The sequence below is a fragment of the Schistosoma haematobium genome, chromosome 1 (genome assembly GCF_000699445.3).
Source record: "Schistosoma haematobium chromosome 1, whole genome shotgun sequence".
NCBI classification, from domain to species: Eukaryota; Metazoa; Platyhelminthes; class Trematoda; order Strigeidida; family Schistosomatidae; genus Schistosoma; species Schistosoma haematobium.
In genome coordinates this window covers 25,643,272-25,666,828 of record NC_067196.1, presented here as the reverse complement: position 1 = coordinate 25,666,828, position 23,557 = coordinate 25,643,272, and the positions used below count along the sequence as shown (strand labels likewise).

The 23,557-nt window shown below is 35.9% G+C and overlaps 1 protein-coding gene across 4 annotated transcripts; it reads left to right on the top strand.

The window, feature by feature from the left end:
• Nucleotides 1-6,896: 6,896 nt before the first annotated feature.
• On the top strand, nt 6,897-21,763 carry RARS1_1 (Arginine--tRNA ligase, cytoplasmic). 4 transcript variants are annotated; one of them, XM_051214184.1, is made up of 12 exons: nt 6,897-6,976; nt 7,016-7,141; nt 7,171-7,356; nt 7,388-7,647; nt 11,356-11,666; nt 13,180-13,466; nt 14,239-14,348; nt 14,997-15,102; nt 15,962-16,075; nt 17,653-17,711; nt 18,997-19,244; nt 19,954-21,763. In XM_051214184.1, the coding sequence occupies exons 1-12, from the start codon at nt 6,956-6,958 to the stop codon at nt 20,058-20,060; spliced, it is 1,935 nt and encodes a 644-aa protein (XP_051073540.1). In that variant the 5' UTR covers nt 6,897-6,955; the 3' UTR covers nt 20,061-21,763. The 4 variants fall into 4 exon arrangements, with proteins under 4 accessions (XP_051073540.1, XP_051073543.1, XP_051073542.1 ...); XM_051214187.1 differs by having other exon boundaries at nt 7,201-7,356; nt 19,954-20,110; XM_051214186.1 differs by having other exon boundaries at nt 7,016-7,356; nt 19,954-20,110.
• Nucleotides 21,764-23,557: the final 1,794 nt, after the last annotated feature.

Here is a 23,557-nt window from a genome sequence, read left to right as displayed (position 1 = left end):
AAGCCCCTAGAAGCATAGTTCTTTTCTATTAATTGAACAATTTTTATGATCAGTAAAACATTTATTCGATCATCGTAAAAAAGTCAGGTCAAGAGACTACTGTAAAAAAATCTCTCCCAGATACTCTCGAAGTAACTTGCAAGATAACGTACTACTGCATGAGCAGCTGGGGGAAATTTTCAAAACATATGACTGAGGGAATTCAAACAATCATTAAAAATACAACAACAACCTACGGGAAATAGAGCGATCTGTAATGGCATTGGGCTCTTGTAGTGGCATTGAACCATAACTACACAATCCTCAAAGCTAAATACGAGATTACTCAGAAAATAGATCTTCGATATTTAACACGGAGAAATACCTAACGATGGAAAAGGCGGGAACAATGGATTGAATTGACTGGAGTTGACCGAATGGCATGGCTCGGCCATGCAGGCGTGGTCCTTGCTGAATGTTACATTATATCTTCTATTCAGATTAAATATATTGTTCTTTCTCTAGTCTAACCTTGTTCTACATCATGTATTGGTAATTGATACGATACAGTGAGTTGGTGTAGTCGATGGTGTGACTTCCACGTAAGATCTTATAGATTAGGCAGTTATATCATGACAAATCTACAAATTTAGGATTAGGTCTATTATTAACGCAGTACTAATATCATAGTAGACCATAATTCAACATTGGTGAGTCTAACTAAAGAAGCGCAACCTATTATTGCTAATCCTTAGATCCATCATAGCCTTCTCAATCGATTTTTATTTGTGTAAACCCATTATTCTAATAGTCCTCTGATTATTGCTCACATGTATTATCGTAATGTTATATTGATTAGTTCTTATAACATACTAGCTCAATCGATAGTAAAAACTGGTCGTCTATATTAACCAATTAGCTTTGATGGTTCGTTAACAAGCTTTAATAGCATTTACATGCTTCAGCAACATATTCCTGTTTAAACATCAAGCTCTAGCAAATATGACCTGTAAATAGCGTAAATATACATTGACTAACAATGCAATCAAGGGCTAAATAGTTATCTGGATCTAATTCTCAATGTTCCTTCACTTAACACCTCATCCTGTTTTAAACTATGCACTATCCTGTAATATCTTTTCTTCCGACCACTGCCTGCCTAATTTCACATTCTCGAGTTCCATTGCCAAACAACAAGGATGACACTTCTCCAAGAACATACGGTGAGTTTCAGCTATAAGTTTTCTGCAATCATAAGGTCATTTTAGATGGCTCGTTCAATGACAACCACACAATTATCTGGATTCATTCGATTGTTCAGAGCGAGTGGCAAAAATGTCAACAGCATATATGTTTTCCAGTTGCTTTTGCCATATATTTGTAAGTGTCCCTAGGCTAAATGCAGTAACTTCCTATGGAATGTTTATAACGCGTCATATTTCTGCCTGAAGTTTCACAATCAGTCTTAACTTTAAAATCATTTATCTGGTCATGCTAATTATTTTTTAATTGTTATATACGTCAAAAACCTGCATGTTAACCTGGCCCGTACATACGTTACACTATATCTTCATGTCTTTTAAATTTAGGAATCATCTGAATCGCCTTTAACATTTATCAATAAACCCATCACAGTCGTTGTTGCTGATCATATTCGGGTTTATGGACTGGTTTATCATATTAGCAGTTTAAAATGCCGTCATAGTTTAGATAATAAGATTAAAAATTTAGGTACTATCAACTGCACTAGTAAAATAACTAAATCGTCAGGTAGCTGTTGGCTAAATAAACGTTTAAAATCAAAACTCCGTAGCCTACTAAAATAACCATTAAACGAATATTTCTGAATTGAAAATTATAATATAATTAGGCGTCTCGGATTCTGTAACATTACAAATTTCTGATAATTTTGAATCACCTAAAGCAAAAATACCTATTTTCCCACTGGCTAATCCTCAATCAACACTATAACTAGTTAAACATAATAGTTTCAGGATATCGTCATAAAGCATTGTCATGACTTGACAATCACGTAATATGATTGATAATATTAATGAAACTATTAACATAACCGGTCAGCAAATCGACTTATAATTATCACTAGTGTTGTTTTTCTTTTATCTCCATTCACTACAGATGATTACAGTATGTTTCGCTATCAGTTGCTCATTCAGTAAATATCTCAAAACCTTGTCAGTCTAATTGGAGGTTTAGCGACACAATAATGCATGCAAATAATCAATATAAGCAGTCGAGCAGATCTCCTGCAAACTGAAAACGTCAATGTCGAATTTACCCCAACACTGACTAAGGTTCAAGCCATTATCATAGACGTGAGTTGGGAGTGTACTCCCCTTGGTTACAACTTGTGTTCTTCCTGATAATCACATGAGCATCACTCACTGTTAATCATCATGTAAAAGCTTATTTAGCCGAATACATCTTGCAGCACCACATCACTTAGTAATATGACACATGGGCTTAACTGATTTCAATAACCTATAACCACTATATCTTAATTAAGTCGTATTCCGCCTTATGATAAACCGCGTACTTGCAACTAACTTGTATGCACCATCAGCCGGCAAGTATAAATATAAATAAGTAGTCTATCGCAGATCAGAACATTGAGTCTAGAGCATGTCTCTTACGAACATACTCATGTTTAACGATTTTTTCCTAGCTATCTGTCCAAAATCCATATAATTATCACTCATGTATTTAAATTTTATTTTGATAACCACTCATGTGTATTAGTAGTATTACTAAATTCTACCACGATTAAGTAAAAATGAGGTTGAGAAAATTTCCCCGTAACTAAATAAACCGTATCAAACTAACTGGAACACTAGTTGGAATTCTCCACGGTAATACTTTTGTTCCCTCAGTTAGCCTACTAATACAGATGCAATTGGAAATCAACCCATATGGACAACTTACCGGCATAATCGTTATTTGATTTCATAATTTAAACCGAAATTAATACCAATATTAACATTTCTACAATATTCATTACTTTATTATTTCTAAACACGAAATACTTACTACCTACTCGTCAAGTTATTAACCAACGGCTATTAACACGAATCATTTTGTTATTATTATTGTAATCCCATTTTTCATAGCTCAAATAATCTTCACCCAAATTTTCATTTCAAGCATGTTAAGCATGAAGACAGATCTTTTAAAATTATTACATGTATTTCCCGACCAGATGCTGCCGCCTTCTTTTTGACTTATCTTTCAGCTTATCAATATCCGGAGGATTCTACCTATTCTTGGTAACCTCCGGCGCGCGACGATCCCATCCAAGTTGGTATCGAACCAACACCACGTTGATTCTGATGAGAGAGTAGTGTAGTGGCATTGGATCATAACTACACAATCCTCAAAGCTAAATACGAGATTACTCAGAAAATAGATCTTCGATATTTAACACGGAGAAATACCTAACGATGGAAAAGGCGGGAACAATGGATTGAATTGACTGGAGTTGACCGAATGGCATGGCTCGGCCATGCAGGCGTGGTCCTTGCTGAATGTTACATTATATCTTCTATTCAGATTAAATATATTGTTCTTTCTCTAGTCTAACCTTGTTCTACATCATGTATTGGTAATTGATACGATACAGTGAGTTGGTGTAGTCGATGGTGTGACTTCCACGTAAGATCTTATAGATTAGGCAGTTATATCATGACAAATCCACAATTTTAGGATTAGGTCTATTATTAACGCAGTACTAATATCATAGTAGACCATAATTCAACACTCTAACCACACAATCCTCAAAGCTGAACGCGAGATAACATTTAGGGCAGGGAAAACCCAATGGAGAAAGTAAGGAGAATAAATTCACTTAATTCAAATTCATGGAATGGTATGGCTCGGCCTTGCAGGAGGGATCATTCTTGTGCAACGTTTATCCATATTACATGTATTGTTCTATCTTCAGCCTAAACGTTTTCTTCATCATATACTGATGACTGTGACGATACGATGAGTCGGTGTAAACAACGATGTGACTTCCACGTATGATCTTATATATTAGTGTGATGTTTGAGTGATTTAATGATTCCTTTGTATTTGTTAAATGCTTGATTTCGAATTCTAAATACAGTACGTTCTTGTCTAGTACTTCTTGACTCAATTACGTTATTTCTGGGATTCTTAGTTCGTACTATAATTCAAATACTTCTACTTATTATATTGGCGTCGCTATGGAGCCTGCGATGGAAAAGTTAGATATTCATTCAACTTCTGAAGCTTTTGAGGATTACTTAGAAAGGTTCGAACTGTGGGCTGTGACCAGGGACGATGCTGAGGATGTTAATATGGTAGCACATTTCCTCACTGTCATTGGAAAAAAGCGTACAGCTTATTAAGAACTCTGGCTATGTCGGAAAAGCCTATCTCGCTTCCTTATACAACTCTCAAGGAACTGCTGCTAGACTGTTTTAAGTATACAGATTTCGAATGCGGTAAAGGAAGATCTCGTAAAATGATCCATGAGGATACGAAAATTTTCACTACATTACGTCATCTCAACTCAGTGCATACCGAAGGATATACAGACAATTCATTGAGGAGTTGCTAGGCAGTTCATGAAGATGAGCACAACTGTGGTCGATGTTTGTCCTGTGGCAGGTTCCACTCATTTAATTCATGTAAACTTCGTAATTCTAAGAGCCTTAATGAGGTGATATTGGACATATCCAGTCAGTTTGTAATACTACTGTTAATCTTGCTGCAACTAATATTAAGTATTGTAATTCCGATTATATTAATTTGAGTATTTATAATGATCATTTATCTTTATCAACGATTTCAAAAGACAATGTAGAGTCACATAGCAGTTCAGAGTTAAATGGAACTCAGAATCCCTTCGGTTGTTAATTCTAATACTGATGAGTGTATTTTAGAAAATATAGATTTTTTATCCAATACCATGTCGGACAGACACAGGATGAACCTAAGAAAAAAACGTACAATCAATTACAGACACTTACACTCCAATTTAAGCTGTGACGGATGTAGTGTTTGAATGAACTAATGATTCATTTGTACTTGTTAAATGCTTGGTTTCGAATTCTAAGTACAGTACATTCGTTCGTGCTTGTCTAGTACTCCTTGGATTCTTAGTTCGTACTATAATTCAAATACGCCTAATCATCACAGTTAGGCAGTTACATCATGACAAATGTACATTATTATTATTAGGCCTATTATTAGAGCAGTACTAGTAACGAAGTAGACCATATTTCTACAGACCCATCTCAATCTACAACATTTTATTTGGTAAAAACCATTCCAAATTCTCGTACTGTTCGAGCATCAACTAGGAGAATCCCAAAGTGATCCCTGCAGCACACAATGTAATGTTATTCTTCAGACCGGATAAAAAACAGAATTGCGTCAAAGATAATCACTTTAGGTGAAAGGATTATAAAATTATCTATTTCACTATTTGACCCATCTAACTGGCAAACGCTACCGATTGACCCTGCTCATTCGGAATGTATCAAAGCATGCGTCGCGAATTCAGTTTGTTATCTTAAGCTTGATTCATGCGAGAATCGTCCAAAAATATTGGGCATAAAGTCGACTGCGGAACAAATATATCAATGCCAAAATGATAATGGAGTTATTCCATAAATTAAAAAGGCGATTGACAATATAGACAAATATAACTACACACAAGAAAACTTTGCCACGTTAATCAAACTGAAAGTGAGAAGTGTGTCTGCGATTCGGTCTTGTTATCCGCAAATAGTCAATAGTTAATAATACGATATATATAATCCAAGATAATGCGCATCCGGAATAATCACGTGATAGGGATATCAGTGTGTTATGAAGACAGACATAAAATGTATTATATGTTTGTTATTGCGACGGTTAAAAAATGCAAACGAGAAGTGTGTGTGCCGCTGTGTATTTATGAGCGAAAAATCAGTGTGCCGTGAGAGGAAGATTAAAGTCAGATTAGAATAACCACTTTACGTTCAGTAGTAGTATTTCGACAAATTATGTGGAACGATAATAATTGGGAAAAATAACAAAACTTGTTTACAAAATAATTCAATTTCAACTAATTCCACAACTCCCTAGAATGCGAGAGACTAGGAAGCAGCCATGTGATGATGAGCGACGCCTTATTAGGCATCTTATAAGCATCTGTTTCACGTTCACACACGTAATAGGAAACGCTCGCAATCTGAGACTATAAATTGTCAAGTGTCTTTGTGGACGTACTGTCTACTCAACTCTTACATTGCCCTATCATCTAAAGTGATCTTTGGAGTTCATTAAGAAGAAATCTGACACTTTTGACACCAAGAAGGGCACCTCAAATCGGCTCACCAAATATTCCTTTATATGGCCATATTTCAGATATATTGATCACTTCAAAGAAGCTCCGGTGATCCTTTGCTACTAGGTGTTAATATGTTTCATCCTCTTCCTACCTCCAGAACAACTAATCTCCGAGCTCACAGAAAGAAGGCTCACAGACCGCGATCTACTAAACTTAAAGTGGTGTGCCGTTTTTCTCGTCGAGTAGTCAATGACTGGAACGCCTTACCCGAACAAGTGGTATCAGTCACATCAGTGAATATTTTCAAGGGGAATCCGAACCTTCACTGGAAAGCAATCTATCAGGATTAATACAGATTCACCAACCTACCATCCTTATTATCGAAGACTGAAGATATAGGAACTCGTTAAACGAAAGATTCTCTTATTCATTTCATAACCAATTTTAAGTACTTGAATATACCAAAGTACAGAAAATATTGCACTCAGGTGGATGGTTAAAATTTATGAAGAATCTAGAATCATTACTTGATGTCAGGATGAAGGACACAAGCAAATCGATTGATATACATTTTAGATATTGAATATTTTTGGTGAATGAAGTGGGAATTTCAACACGCCTAGGTCATTTGCAGTAACGAGCAGTCTGCTGGTTATTAAGATGGCCTCCGATTATATTCAGGTTCGTATCGTTCTTTGGAAATTAGTGTTCATTTTTTAGAGGAAAGAAGTTAGGTGCTTACAAAACGAATATGATAAACTTCTCCAGTCCGCCAATTTTTCTGAAATTAAAAAACTGTTGGAAGAAGGTGAGAAGCTAAGGTATCAAGCAAGCCATCTGGAAAAGGTAGTAAAGTATAATGTTCACTGTTTTAGTATCTGAAACAATTGGAAAACCATGTGCAGCATAATTCTATAAGTATCCAAGCTACCGTAGCTGCTTTGTTTGATTACGCTATAAAAACAGTGTTCATAAATACTAAACACTGCGTACAACTCAATGTTCCCAATAAGCGCAGTTTTGGGGATTATCAGTGCAACTCTGCTCTTAGCATTCGAAAAGTATGTACTGAATAATATCACTATTGCTCAGGAGTCGAACAGTGATCAAAATCCATTTGATATTGCAAAATCTATCGTTGCCGCTTTACCTGTCAATGACTTAATTGAAAGAGTGGACGTTGTTCTTCCTGGCTTCATAAACATTTGGATTAAACAACAATTCATTTCCACTGAAGTCAGAAAGATTTTACTTCATGGGGTTACACCCCCATTCATACCTCATAAATACTCTGTGATTGTCGATATGTCCTCTCCAAACATCGCTAAAGAAATGCATGTAGGACATCTAAGGTAGGAGTCGTAACGAAGTATCAATTCTTTCGCCCATTTTGGGCCTAACATGTGTTCCAACCTTGTTAATTATTAGGCGTAAAGAAAATCAGCAGAAATAGAAAGCTTACTTTTGTATATCCATGGTTATGGACTGTCAAAAAGTTTCTGAACCTAGTCGGTTAAGTTTCTCGTACTTCGTGTCATCTTATAATTCTGCTAAATACTACTCTTTGATTCCCTTATTTACTTATTTATTTGAACACATAAATATTGGTACGAAAGGGCACCGAATTCATATGCGCCACACAAGTCACTTGATTTGTGTGTGGGCTGCGATACTGCCCAGGTGCTCAAACTGGAGCAAGTCCTGTATTTTCTAGGCAAAAATGGTTTGTAGTCTGCATTATTATCAGTATAACTTCGGCATCATAAAGTCCCGTCTACTAGTTTCTCTAGATTTTAATAAACATCTGACGATTTATTTATTCTTAGTTGCGCCCAAGTTTACACCGTTAATTATCAGACTTAAGTTCTGCTACACCTACTTACGTTTGAATAGCCAGTTACTACCAGCTTTCTTAAAGTTTGGTTCAAACCGGGGATACAAACTTCTACTTGGTATCTAAATTACATTAATTAATTCTAGTTTAAAACTTAGAGACACCATTACTTATCTCAAGCCTATAGCACTATTCCTGTAACTCCGTCATCACTTAGGAATATGTGTAGTTCCCTCCATCGTAACAATCTTTCCTTGTTAGAAATGACTTTTCCGATTGGTCCCAAATCACTGCGATCACTTCAAATATCACTACCCTGACTTACATCTTGGGTCTGTTGCTATGGCTCAGTAAACTATACTGTTATCAATTATTTCCTTCCACGGATTCATCATCCACCTCATACGATATGGTTTGGGCTGTTTGTAGTATTTTTCATCTCTCTATAGCATGATTCATCTCACTCCATAATCACACTTATTTAAAGTGTTATTTAAAAAGTTGCACAGTAAACTATACTTCACCTTTACAGTGAGTATAGGTTGTTTCAACTAGTAATGAAAGCACCTTTAATGTAAGTACACTCCATGAAGTCTCTTTTTAACGGTTATTTATACTAGACATAATCTTGCGACAATTAATAAGGTAATGCAGTACAGTAACTAAGTACAGAATTTTGTGTTCTTTAAACTACTTTCATATTGTAAGGACTAGAAATACTATCCAATTGCCCGTACCAAAATAGGTGCAGTGGAATATGAACCTACGAACTTAGAAATTGAGATTTCAAGTGTCAATATATTTACATCACAGAAAACAAACAAACATTTCAGATTTGCACTTCTGAGCAATTATTTCTAAAGTGGCTTTCATTAATTAACATCCAAACGACTCACAGTAGAACATCAATCAAGGGAAATTGTAGGGGTCGGCATATCATCTATATCACGTGAACTTTACAAATTTTATTATTTGAAAACTGTATATTGAACCATACTCGTTCACTAATATTTATTAACTTAATCAGTAGATTTTGATTATCTATAGTTTGCCATGAATAGGTTTAGACAATCAAAGTAAAGTTCAGCAAATTGCTTACAGAATGTAAGTGCACTAAATTACATCTATTATCATTTAGTGACTGACCTAATATAAGGTTTGTTAGAGAGTTATTTTTAAATCCCATCTGAACATATACAAAATAAAGCTTACTAAACTATTAAATCTATTTCATAGTTGTCTAGTGTTATTCTCCAAGTGGACTGTTTTATGTGAATGTTTATTTGTAATTACATCTATTAAACTTTGCAAGCGAATTCAGGACTACCGGAGTCACTCTGAAATGGCTAATAAAGATAAGAAATTCTGTCTCTAACTTTATCAACCAAATAATGCCACACCATTGTCCTGCTTAAATTGTATCACCATATTTACTTAATACACAAAATACTGGTACGATTGGTCATCAAATTAAATATGCGTCACAAAAGTAAGAAAATGAACTTGTGAAGAGATACATTGAGGAGGGGTAGGATAATGAAAAACAAATAAGTGGATAAAAACAAATTTACAGTGGTAGTATATGGTGGGAGAAACAGTTCAGTTAAAAACAACCAGAAAAAATTCAGTCGAGGGGGTTCTGTTCATTTCTGCATGAAGAATTTTAAAGAAAAATACTACAAGATCGCTATTGGCTTCTGCTTTGAGCTATGTACGATAATGTCTCAGGCCATTGAATTATATCACCTTTTGGAGTACAACCATTAAGTCGTGATGGGTCAAAATATGTCAGTCCTGTACAACTTTCTTTCATACCACTGCGCTATATCATAAACTGACCATCCCCCCTCTTCCATCCTTTCCCAGCGCCAGCAAATATTTCAAGATGTAGAAGTCTTCAGGATGATATCGTAAAACACTTCCAAGCCACCGAAGCCGGTGTTTTAAGTTGGTGACACTAAATAAGTTATCGTCAGTGCGCTCAAATACGCATTTAAAAACCTTAGCATTATTGGCATTGTGTTGCCGCTGGATGTCAGCAGCCCTTCGAAGACGGTGATCAAATACGAAAAATCGCGGAACATCATAACTCAGAAGGACCAGGTTGTTCAAGCACAAAACAGAATTGCCTTCACCAGCGCGTTGTAGTCACAAAAGTTTACAACCAGACTAACATCTAAACGTCGCCAAATATGCTCTGACCTAACATGAGCCACTCTGGCTCTGATTATGCTTAGATTGGTCTTATTAGTCATGTCACTACCAGTACGCACACACCTACCCAGGCACGCAAAATTTACGATTACTGATGTCTCACTACGACCACCGAGGACAGGCATAGGCTCCTTCCAGTCGGATCGAAGGCGACTCTGATATCAAGAAACACGACCGTTCGTCTGGAGTTGATGTGGCGGTTCTCTAACATCCGGCAAAGAGTGAAAATATCATTAATACATCCGAAAATTGACCAAAAGCAGCTTTCCTCCTACGGGCCAATCCTACACTGGAGCCAACAGTTTGGAGACGACCGAAAGTAGACTTATCCCCTCATAATATGTATGGATGAATTAGGTGCTTTTTAATGATGTGGACGACAATCGCTTCATTCATGGGTGTTGGAACACTCGATTTCCCGAACTTTTCCAATTAACCCCGTCAGTTACTTCACTAAATTTTCACCACCATCCTTAAAACTAGCTGAGGGTGTAGGTTTCCTGTGGCGCTTCAGGAGTTGGAGTGTCGTTATGTAAGAAATAAATTTGAAACAAACTTCATTTCAGTAAACATATATTAAACTTTTTAGTGCTCAGATATTACCAGATAATTCCAATTTAAACATAAAAAATTGAAAACACGAAGTTCAGCGAAGGGATGTCTTTTCAACGATTTTTTTATCAAGCTGTACAATCGTATATATGTATGAAAATCTTTTTGTTAAAGTATTAATTCCATGAGGAAATGTGGACACGAATAACCAAGATGACGTAATAGAAATATTATAATACTAGATTACGTAATACGAATTATAACAATAGATTTAGTGAATATCGTAAGATGATTAAAATGTTTTTGTTGCAATAATTAAAGGTCATAGAGGTGTAAAATCAGTAAGGTGATATGATGAGCATTTATGAATAAAATAATGAGAATATAAGACAAGTAAAGGGGAATGCAGTATTAATAATACTATCCGACACGTTTACTTGGTGTTATTTTTCTGTTACAGATCAACCATTATTGGAGAAAGTATTTCCCGTTTGCTTTCATTTTTGGGTCACAAAGTACTGAAACTCAATCATCTTGGAGATTGGGGAACACAGTTTGGGATGTTAATAACCCACTTAAAAGAAATATATCCTGATCATAAAACTGCACCTCCGATATCAGACCTTCAAGCTTTTTATAAAACTTCCAAAACTAGATTTGATGAAGAAAAAGATTTTAATCAAAGAGCACATGTGGCCGTTGTTAAACTTCAACAAAATGATCCTGAGTATGTACATGCCTGGAAACAAATTTGTGACATATCACGAAAAGGTATGTAATTGAAACCTACTCATAGTACTTACTTATTTTATTTATTTGAAAACATAAATATTGGTACAAAGGAGCACTGAATACATATGCACCACACAAATCCCATTTGATTTGTGTGAGGGCTGTGATGCTGCCCGGGTGCCCAAAACGAAGCAGGTGATTTTCTCAGGGGGCCACACCCGGAGCCTCCAACCTAAAGATCTGATCCGCAAAACAGTGGAGCAACGTAAGGAGATGCAGTACCATGTTAGCCAGTGACCAATAATTGGTTCATATGCCATTTCCCCCCTCAAAATCCTGGAGCCCATGTACATCATTAGTTTGGAATCAGGGTCCTCCAACTCACCTAGGTGGACTCTCCGTGTTCACCAACCGGTAAAGCACCGGACATTCGTTTTTCGTTCTCTCCACTTCGTAAACGACGGCCCCGCCACGAGAGGGCAGTGAGTAGAACTTTCTTGGCAGGGGTTTTATGCACGTGGCCATGTGAGAGCATTTCGAGAGGAAGAGCTGACTCTCCCCACTCTCGGCCGTACCAGGGTATTTGGGGGTGCTATTCATAGTACAAGCATAATGCGATATATTATTGTCACAGTGTAACCACTAGATTTCTCATAATTATCAAGTTTATTCCTTTACCAGATTCCGAAAATTTATTAATATCAGATACGAAATCCTTTTCTGATACATACTTTTTCTGGTCTTGGGGGTACTATACATGCAAAACTACTTATATAAAGTGAAGAATTCACTACCTGACATCAGTAAATTTTCTAAGCCTGGTGAAGAAGGGAATGAAACCGATATAATCTGATAATGGCCTACAAATATAGTGAGGGGAATGAGAAACAGATCTTTAATCATATCCAAAAAGCTCGACAAATTAATACTCTCAGGTCCGATACTACCTAGACTATATGACATATCCAAAGTACATAAAGCTGGATTACCTTTTCACCCCACTTTAGACATAGTTGGATCACAGTACCACATGATTACAAAGTGGTTAACTCATGAATAAATCGATTCGAATACAAGTCTGTAAGTACTCTCTAAATAATGCCGTTTAATTTTTTGTGTTATAATAAGACGATAATCGCGACAGATATTAATTTTGTATTTATAAACATATTGTTAACATAAACGGTGTTTTATTCGTGATTTTTAGTTGATTTTTCATATGTTCACATTTGCACTAGAAACTAGTGTGTGTATACATTCATACCTAATTATTATATGTTGAGTGGCGGGATGAAATCTGCGGAAATCACTGGGTTAGGTTTCTCGTTAGTTAATACTCGTCAGCGAAGCGCAATCTCAATTTCTGGTAAAATTGTGGTCGCTATAGTACTGAAAACTATATCACCCAGTTTCGGTAGAGTTTAGTCATCAGTAAGGACAGGAAGACATGAAGTTCGTTACCAGCCAACAATCAGTTTTTGCGATTAATGGATCTAACGCTGGTTGTCATTATATTCAATACAAATTTATCATCTCACTATTCTATTTTCAGAATTCGACGATGTATACCGTCGACTGGGTATTGAGAATCTTATTGAGCGTGGAGAATCGTTTTATCAAAGTCGAATGGAAGAGTTTGTTAATGATCTAAAAAGTCAGAATGTTCTGCAGGAAGATGAGGGTAGATTAATTTTGTGGCCACCCAAATGCGAAGTTCCTCTCACAGTTGTAAAATCAGATGGTGGTTTTACCTATGATACATCTGACTTAACTGCTTTACTTCAGCGTTTGCATGAAGAAAAGGCGGATTGGGTCTTGTATGTTGTGGACATGGGTCAGGTAAGTGGAATTCATTTATGCTGAAGTTGGTCACTAATCTCTCCCAAATTATCTCTGCTTAGTGACAGGAAGAAAGATTAAATATTCATGTCTATTTAGCAACCAGGAGATAACTAAGAGATGCTTTAAATTTCGTGTCAATAGTGCAACTGAAGTCGGTAGGTAAAACAGAAAAATGATTTTTATGAGAACTGAAGAATATATGAGACAAATTAAAGCGTCTCACAATATTGACACGAAAGGATCCCAGGTCGTTGTATGGGAAGAGGGAAGCGACATGATGCTCAAGGTCTTAATTTACCGGAGTGAATTATCTGCAAAATAATACCGTTTAACCATTTATGACACCTAGTCGTGTTAACGTTTTGCGGATAGAAATTTTCTGTTTATTGGAAAAATCCTCGTGTACTGAGCAACTGTTTTGTCGTCTGGTATCATTTCATTGGGGGAGTGGGATACTTACATCAATAATTCGACCTCATAACCAGTTATCACTAGGCCACATTATATTGCTGCATATTATCAATCGGTAGGCATGAAGTTTATTAATTTAACAATCCCACGACTGTTTTTTGATAGCAAATTTTAACGTTCTAATTTAGGGCATCGGTTTTACTTGTTACCATTCTTATCTAAAAAAATACTACTCAGTGTCTGAATCATGACTTGTTTCTACAATGTAGGATTTACGAGACGTTCAGTTATGTAAAAAATCAACAACCACTTGTGTAATTAATATAACTTTCTGTATTAATGTGCTGCTTTATTTTAGTCTGTTCATCTTAACACGGTATTTGGGGGTGCAGAAATGCTTGGTTATTATAATCCTAATGTACACAGAGTTCAACACATTGGATTCGGTGTGGTGCTCGGTGAAGATAAGTACGTTTTTTACTTCATTTTTAGTTTTTATATGATATTTGCAAATTTCTAAGAATTCATTGGTCCACTAAACTATGTTATTCACGAATCGGAAATGTAACCAGATGTTTTTTTCGGACTATAGATCATACCAACTTTCTTAATAAATCTTCACCAATTCAAACCTTCATATTAACCGGCTAAAACATTGTTTACCAACATAGTTTACAATTACACAGTGTGTCAAGAATACTACCACATAATTGGATTAGTAGTACTTACTATAGAACGTTCATTAATCAATGTGATAATAAAAAAATAGACACATGGAATACCGTGATTAAATGAAACACTGTTTAACGCATGAGACTTTCGTACATGGAAAATCAAGCTGCCCCTCATATTCACTGTTTAACAACCAGTGATTGAAACTAAAGATAATTCAGCGAAGAAGATTTTCTTTTCAATGAAATCATTTACTCAAGCTGTACATTCGTATTTATAGTTATATGGGAAAGATTAATTGGACCCCAGAATACTAGATTAGTCATCTTAAAAAGCACGGTACAGTGAAGTTTTTCTCAGTCACTTATTTTTCTTACCATCATGTTTAAACTTATTTGTTTGTTTTTATCGATGGAATACATTTTCCTTGGATTATTTATTAAGGAAAAAATTTAAAACTCGTTCCGGTGACACAGTTCGTCTTGTCGATTTATTGGATGAAGGTCTTGAACGAGCAAAGAACCGATTGCTTGAGAAAGAAAGGAATAAAGTGAGATATTTTGAAATTGAAATAACTCTCATGATTTTCGGTCACATATCGCTGTATATATATAGCAGTTAATGAGCACCTTGAGTCCTTTCATATGGTTTAGAAGTTTGAGCGTTATATGTACGCCGGTAGATTTGTGATTAAAAAGTTTGACAACCGCAGGTTCGAACCCAGCCTCGTCTGCTTCCGTTTAGGCAACAGGCTAGTATAACTAGATCTTATGTAAAAATTGTAGTTTAAGGCCAAATACGTAAATGTGTACTTGGTGAAGTTACAGACTAATTTATTGGTGTTGTTTTTAATACATTCAAACCCATCATATAATCCAACTAAACCTGTAGAGTAATAAAAATCATATAATTGATAGGCTCATTGTATATATTGGTGGCCATTACAAACTTCGATGCAGTAGTAATACTAATATTAATTTTAAAACTTGATTTTTGTCGTGGATATATTGCGATAGCACAGTTAGTCATGTATCTCAGTACTATGGTTTGTCTTTTCGTCTGATATGCTGAGGGGTCAGATAAATGTGTACATTTGTGTAATTCTAGATAATCTATATTTTATATGACATACGTATTCCCCTGTTCAGTTAATTTAAGAAATCCTAGTTGAAATTGAAATGTATCCTGTTTTAAATTCGAAGGCTTTCCAATTTATTATCATCTAGTTTTCATATATTTCATGTCCTCCTCCCAAATAATTATTTTCCCAAGCATAAGAATTAATCCGACATTGGGCATTTAGTACTGAACATTATAGTATTAAACGTACAGGGAGTAGGACAATAAACTCTCTTCTATTTGCAGATCTTATGTTTCTGTTCTTTTATTTTCTTCCCTCTTTTTTAAAGGAGCTAACTGAAGCTGAATTTGAACGAGCTCAAAAGGCTGTAGCATATGGTTGTATTAAGTATGCTGATTTATCACATAGTCGAACAATTGACTATGTATTCTCATTCGATAGGGTAAGTAATGGTGATATGTAGGAGAAAAGTGATCTGTTATTATCTTTATTAAAAATATTTGGTAACAATTCAATCCAACTTATAAAATAATGTCTAATAACTAAGGTTAATAGTTATGTGGTTTTTATACATTGGTTACTGAAACCTTAGTTGATATTAAAAATCGAAATTTATGTTAGTCCTTAAAATTGGACGAACTATTTCGCTGTATAATTTACACGTTTTATTTGTCACACATTAATATCAGTCCAGGTGTTATTGAGAACAAGGAAGCGATAAACAACAGTGCACACCTATGACCCAACCAGAGATCGGACCTAGGGTATTCATGTATTGTGGTGAGCCTCTATTTTTAACCATTTGCCTGGGATCCATTGGTTTACATTTCTAACTTCAATCAGTTTTGCAACCGTTCTACAATGCCATTGATGGGTAACAGCTTCATTTAAGTGGTCGTTATGTGATACTGTTTTTCTCATTAAAAAAGCCTACTTTTCCATAAAATAATCCATTTAGGATGCGATTGATTATCGTATCTTCACAAGACCCCTTTTGACCGTCTCACTGTATATTAAACCTTCAATGGATCACTTAGTGTATTTCATATTTTAAACAATTACTGAAAAATACTCCAAATTCAATAAGTTTTAGTTCTTTCAAGAAAAAGTTAGTAAATGCAAATATAATTTGATATTTTCTAAGATGTTACGTTTTATTGCAAGAAGTCTTCATAAACTATATCCTTTAGTTGAACGCTGTTTTATAAAGAAATTTTCACTGATTTCAACATATTTTAATGTCTGTAGATTCAATATTTGTGTTACTAAGCTTAATTCATATTAACTGACGTTATGTTTTAATCTGTTAGGTTGTATATACCATAGATATCACTATGTAAGAAATAAAACAAACCATTGCTATTTCTCATGTCTTTTAAAATTGCCTACCTGTGTGTTAACTAGTATCAGTATACTATTTGACTAAGTGATCTGTTAATTTATTAAAATGTGTCCCAGGAATATTGTGAATCTGAGTGCTAAAAACAATACAGATTATAAGAACTAAATTAACTAGTATATACTGGAGAATCAGTAATAAGGATATAGGAAACCAAAGATAAGTGTCAGTATAAGCAAGTTATATATATATATACGTAAATGTGAAAAGCAAACAAAAAATAGTTTAGTAATAGGTAAAATACGGAGACAAACAGGGTTTCCAGATTTCTGAGTGCTTAATTTTTAGTTCAAAAGGATTTTAATTACTGATCGGATTAATGATGTAACTCAGTAATTAGGAAGTAATCTATCATGTACTCAGAGTACTGATACTATATGGTTAGCTAAATTAAAAGTGGGACGGAGTTCGAACGTACGACCCAGTAACCGAAGTTTCTAGTCATTTAACAGCTAAGTTGTTACAACCCATTCGAATTAATGTCGAAGTACACTGAATATTCAACCGCTTTCTGTGAATAGTTTTTCACTGAAATTTGTCTAGATCTTGTTAAAATGTCAAACAAATCACTGAATAAAAATTAAAATTTTTGTTCTTTAACTTTTAAATGTGAATTTCAGATGTTGGATGATAAAGGAAACACTGCAGTTTACTTGTTATACGCATATACACGGATCAGGTAATTAATTATATATATATATATATATATATATATATATATATATATATATATATATATATATATATATATATATAATTTTCACTGCAAATGCTTAATCGTAATCACGTCTATGACATTTTCGGTTACCTAAAATCCCTTGATCGGTAGGGAATCCAACACAAATACCCGTTTTAATAGGTTATAACCTAGCTATTCTAAATAGACGTACGTGATAAAATGACTAGGCCAATAAGAACTTGTTACCAAATTCGAAAAATTATAGTGTTTATCGGTATTTATTAGAAGTAGACTCTTCATCATACGTTTTTGATCCAGTCAATCAGCTACAAGGTAGGACCAGGCATATATATATATATATATATATATATATATATATATATATATATATATATATATATATATATATATATATACATACATCAGTCTAAGTCGCCACACTTCATTAGCACAACAAGCTGTTTTTGATTAGTCGTAAGGTCGAGGGTAAATCGAACATGTTTCACACCATCAATAATGTCATTACCCTTTTCACTGATCACCTTTATCAATATGCGCCCTTTTGATGGTCACCACCCACTAATGCTCGATCTTATCACAGTATATTCTTTTTGTCTGAGCCCTCAGTAGTGTGAACCATAAAAGTGCGTAAGATATTTATTACTGCCTAATTTTTTTTAAGTACATCCCGCTTAACTGTATTTTAAGTAGGAGTAATGTCGTAGAATCAATGCAGCTTCTATTTAGCAGTTAAGATACTTTTCCAATTAAACATGATGTAATTTGGTTGAATTTGTTTGGCAGATGGCTATGGCATACAATAGCGCAACATTTAGGAAAAAGCCTGGTTATATAGTAAGATTATTATTACAAAGGTTGCTGACTGAGGAAATACTGCCTTGACTATTTTCTTTCCATAGAATTACTTGTTTTTCACTCCAACACCAAATGTTTATTTTAGTAGTGTTATGATTATCAAAAAGAAGCTAATACAGTATTGTTTCGATCCATTTTGATACGTTTAGAGGGTAACTTTTGGTATTGGATAACATTACTAGTATTTCGTTTCACATACAAAACTGATATTTATTTCCATTTAAAAATGTTTATCACTGATGTGACTCGTTGATTTCCAAGTACTTTTTTTCGAAAACACAATAGAGTTATCGTCGTATTGAAATATCACTGTATATTTTTGTCTAAGCTCTAAATTACCCAAAACGTGCACTAACTTCACACAAGCCAATTGTATGATTATTTTATCTTATATGGTTTTATTTTACAGATCAATTATAAGAAATGCAGGTTATTCTGAAAGAACAATCAATGAAATTAGTGAAACAGTACCACTGAAATTTGAACATCCTATGGAGTTGACATTAGCCAAAGCATTATGTCGTCTACCAGATATTCTACTAAAAATTCAAAATGACTTTCTATTGCATAGCCTATGCGATTATTTGTACGATTTGAGTTGTGACTTTACAAACTTTTACGATGCATGTTATTGTATTGAACGGAATCAAGAGACCGGTAAGTGTATGTATTTGTCTACTTCTTCAATAAAGTTAATCATTTTTTAGTTGACGGCATTAGATTCGTGCTGTTACATGATTAGATGTCTTATTTTTATTTGTTTTCTGTTGTGAATAACATTAGTAACTAATGATTGAAGTACATAGTGGTGGTTATTCGATCAAGTTTTCTTTTACTCATCTACATTTTACAGTGAATTTAATTCGTAAAAATTAGTGCCTAATTTATAATTTATCGTACAGTAATTTCCAAATGCTTTTAATTAGTAGTGTGTATGTAGGATAGTAAACCAGAAATACTAATTATAACAATTGACTATGAGTGAAATCAAGATTAAGATAATGAACTATGATTTTTGTCGAAATTGCCGTTTTAACTGATTGGTTTAATCGTGAAGCTTTCAATATCTTTCTACATAACACCAGTATATAACTCCGAAATTCATCCACAAGTGACTAACAGCTTATTCGTTCGACCTTGAATTAGATTGGTTCTTGCATCAGATCATTCCTTCTGAACTGCAAATTTTAGCCATTATTTCATTTAAGACTATTTTAACGTCAATACACAATGTCATACCAGCGAAAAGATTTTCTAAAAAAAATTCTTTATCGTCAATGCTTTATTTTGGAATGATTCATTCACTTTTCGACACGTTGCATTTTACTGTTTGTAATGTGGATCTTTATTTATTCATTCACTTTAGGTGATGTTCAAATTAATAAAGAACGTATTGTATTATGTGAAGCTACTGCTCGAGTAATGAAATGTGGATTTGATATACTTGGAATTGAAACAGTTGAAAAAATGTAAATGTTTTTGTGTTCAGTTGAACAATAAACAACATTTGTACAAAAGGAGTAGATATGTCTCTTTTCTTAAAAAAAAAAGCTTATTCTATAACATGTTAATCATGGTGTCGGAGTAGATGTGTAGAAATTCAAAACAACAATAGTAGTAGTAATAATAACATAGAAAGATTTCTTTCCCGTAATAAACAATACTATTTACAACGTATTCAAAGGAATCAGCCATTAAATATTCTTATACTTATTAGTAGTCTATCTGTATGTTGAATGAAATAATGTAGATTTTTGCACAGTTTGAGTTTAATTCTGGGATGATAATTACATACACCTATGGAAGACATCTAATTAATTAGTTTACTACTTTTAGTTATCACTATTTGATAAATTACTATGAATCCCTTGATTCTACCTACTATAAGTCTACTATCGACCGAGTACGATTAAAAAACACATATGTGTACTAATTTTTTCTAAACCACGAAGGGAGTTGCTGGCTGACTCGTTAACTAAGTTATCTGGTCATACATCTGAGTAGTTAAATAATCAGTGGTATATCGAAATCAGGTGAATTATTCCGCATTTGACGAACCACAATAGGTCGACTAGAAAATGACAAACAGATTCCTTAACACAACCATTCTCAACTTCACAATTCATCGACAATCCTGAAAAATTGGTGCTTAAACCACTTTCAGAGGTTTTACCGCCGATAAAGTTCATTAACCTGAATTTCATATTGAAACTCGATCAGCAGAATCTAGTTAGTACTAAGGACTAGGAATCATGATGTAGGTTACTACTGAGCGATCAATTACTGTAAATACGACGTAAATAAATTAGCTACGGGCTGAATGCCTCAGTCCCATTGTCTCCAACTGACAAATGACTAATACTTGTTCGAAGCATTAGTTTCTTTAGGGTTGTTGACACAAATGAGAAACTAACAGAAATTTGATACCAGGCTTCAGGTTGATTACCCTCAATTAAGAAGCAACCAATTTTAAGTGTTAGCTGGGACATTGACAATAAATTACCAAGAATTATGTATTTTTCACAGATTGAAATCATGAGTCACTTGAAGCTAGACCACCATTGAAAACCTGGAAGCACTGGACGGCCGTTTCGTCCTAGTATGGGACTCCTCAACAGTGCGCATCCACGATCCCGCACCACGCGGGGCTCGAACTCAGGACCTACTGGCTTCGCGCGCGAGCACTTAACCACTAGACCACTGAGCCGGCATCCAACGGTGTTAATGTCTAACTCCAACCAATCCACGAAGTTGCGCCACCATATACCATTGTCTTCAGTGAGCTGATATCTCACAACAGACCTGGTTGTACTCCACTGGTAACGCCCGACCGTTGTTGCTACCTTGACGTGGTGGTCGGGCTTGCCTATCGTGATGAAGCAACCGAGCTATACTGGCTGGAACAACCGTTCCTCAAGGTCCTACCATGTCAGACAGGTCGGTTGAAGAGCGGTAAGACTAAAAGCAACAAACCCAAGGCCCGAAGGCGAAGTCGTACTGCTGACTGTACAGAGGTGTGACAGCAGTAAGGTGTTTCCTTCAGACAACCAGCATGACAGCGATGCTGCCTTCCCACAAGGAGGGGTGGGGTTAGAAAAGGTCGACCCTAAAAATGCACACCTCGCCTTATCCCACGGGTATCCGTCTCCGGCGGTAAGGTCTCAATAAGTACGGAGCTAACACAAAAATTACCCATAACAAGGTCGTGTGTGACCGACCTCAAGCAGTTGTCCCTTGGGCACTGCGGTCACGCTCTCAGGTCACTAAGACCACCTTTAATCCAATTTCCTTTTCAGGTACCTCCAGAACAACCCTTTCACGGTGTGGGCAACCGGGAAGTGATAACCGCCCTCATACCTCTAACAGCACTCAAGACCACTGTATTCATAATCAACCTCCCTCTTCAATTCCTATTATTCCTCCTACATCGACTTTCAACTTTAAATTTCCTCTCTCGGCTTCCACCTCAAGTGTCGCCATAGCCAACGATTCTTGTGCGCAAAACACTGTCCCAGGTCTACTGAAACCTCGCTCCAAACTACACATTGGAGCCTTCAACGTACGAACCCTATGTCAAATCGGTCAGCAGGCTTCCTTGTCTAAAACCCTAGAGTCTCTTACCATTGACGTGTGCTGTGTCTCCGAAACACGCATACAGGATTCCAGTGTGGTTATTCACTTGACCTCACCTCGGCAAAACGGAGAGCCAACGAGGTACACCCTTCGTGCATCTGGTGACCCGATGGCAAGTTCTCGTGGACTGGCAGGTGTAGGCATAGCACTAAGCATGAGGGCCGAACAAGCACTGCTAGAGTGAATCCCCGTCAACAGTCGTCTATGTGCTGTTCGGCTGAACGGCTACGTAAGAACTCGGAAGGATAGGGACACACGTCGTTGCCTTTTTGTCGTTTCTGCCTACGCTCCCACTGACTGCAGCTCAGATGAAGTGAAAGATGAATTTTACAGAAAGCTAAACGCTCAGACATAGTACTCGTAGCAGGTGATTTTAATGACCAGATAGGCAGTTTAAACCAAACAGAAAGGCATTTAGGTGGATATTTTAGTATTCCGACACAGCGAACAGATAATGGTGATCGTCTGCTGCAGCTATGCTCAGACAATCGTTTATTTTTAGCAAATACAAATTTTAAGCATAAGGAGAGACATCGTCTAACATGGCGACCCCCTACACCAAACCAACGATGGACTCAAATAGACCATATTGCCATCAGTCATCGTTGGAGAGGGTCGGTAGAAGATTGTCGCTCATTCTGGAGTACCTGCTTGGACTCCGACCATGCCCTAATACGGGCACGCATCTGCTTGCGCCTCACTGGACGCAAAAAAACCACATTAAAAAGACCCGTTAGAACTGAGTTGAGTAACGAGAAAACCAAAAGTAGGTTCCAAGAACAACTGAGGTCACACTTAGGTAGATGTGAAGACGAGGCTGACCCAGATGTTGCTTGGAAGGGCATACAATCAGCTGTGGAAACAGCAGTGACATCTATTAGTGACTTAAACCACAGAGTTGCAAGGAACCAGTGGATTTCTTCAAGGTCTGTCACACTGATGGATTCTCGCAAACTCGTCCCATCAGGTTCTGAACATGATGAAGAGCGTAAACAAATCAGATCTAGGTTAAGAAAAAGTCTAAAGAACGACCGTGAGCAGTGGTGGGTAACGAAAGCAAAAGAGATGGCAAAGGCGGCAACTATAGGGAACACAAGACAGCTTTACAGACTAATAAAAGAAACTGGGATTAATAAGTCAAGTGTAAGTGAGATTATTTCGGAAAAAGATGATACTCTCATCTGCTCCCAGTCCAGACGTTTAGAACGATGGGCGGAACATTTCAGAGAACAGTTCAGCTGGCCTTCAGCTACTCTACAACTACCCTCCATTCCCAGACAGTGTGAATGGAACATTGAAGTAGGTCCCCCAACTCTTGCTGGAGTTCAAAAGGCTAT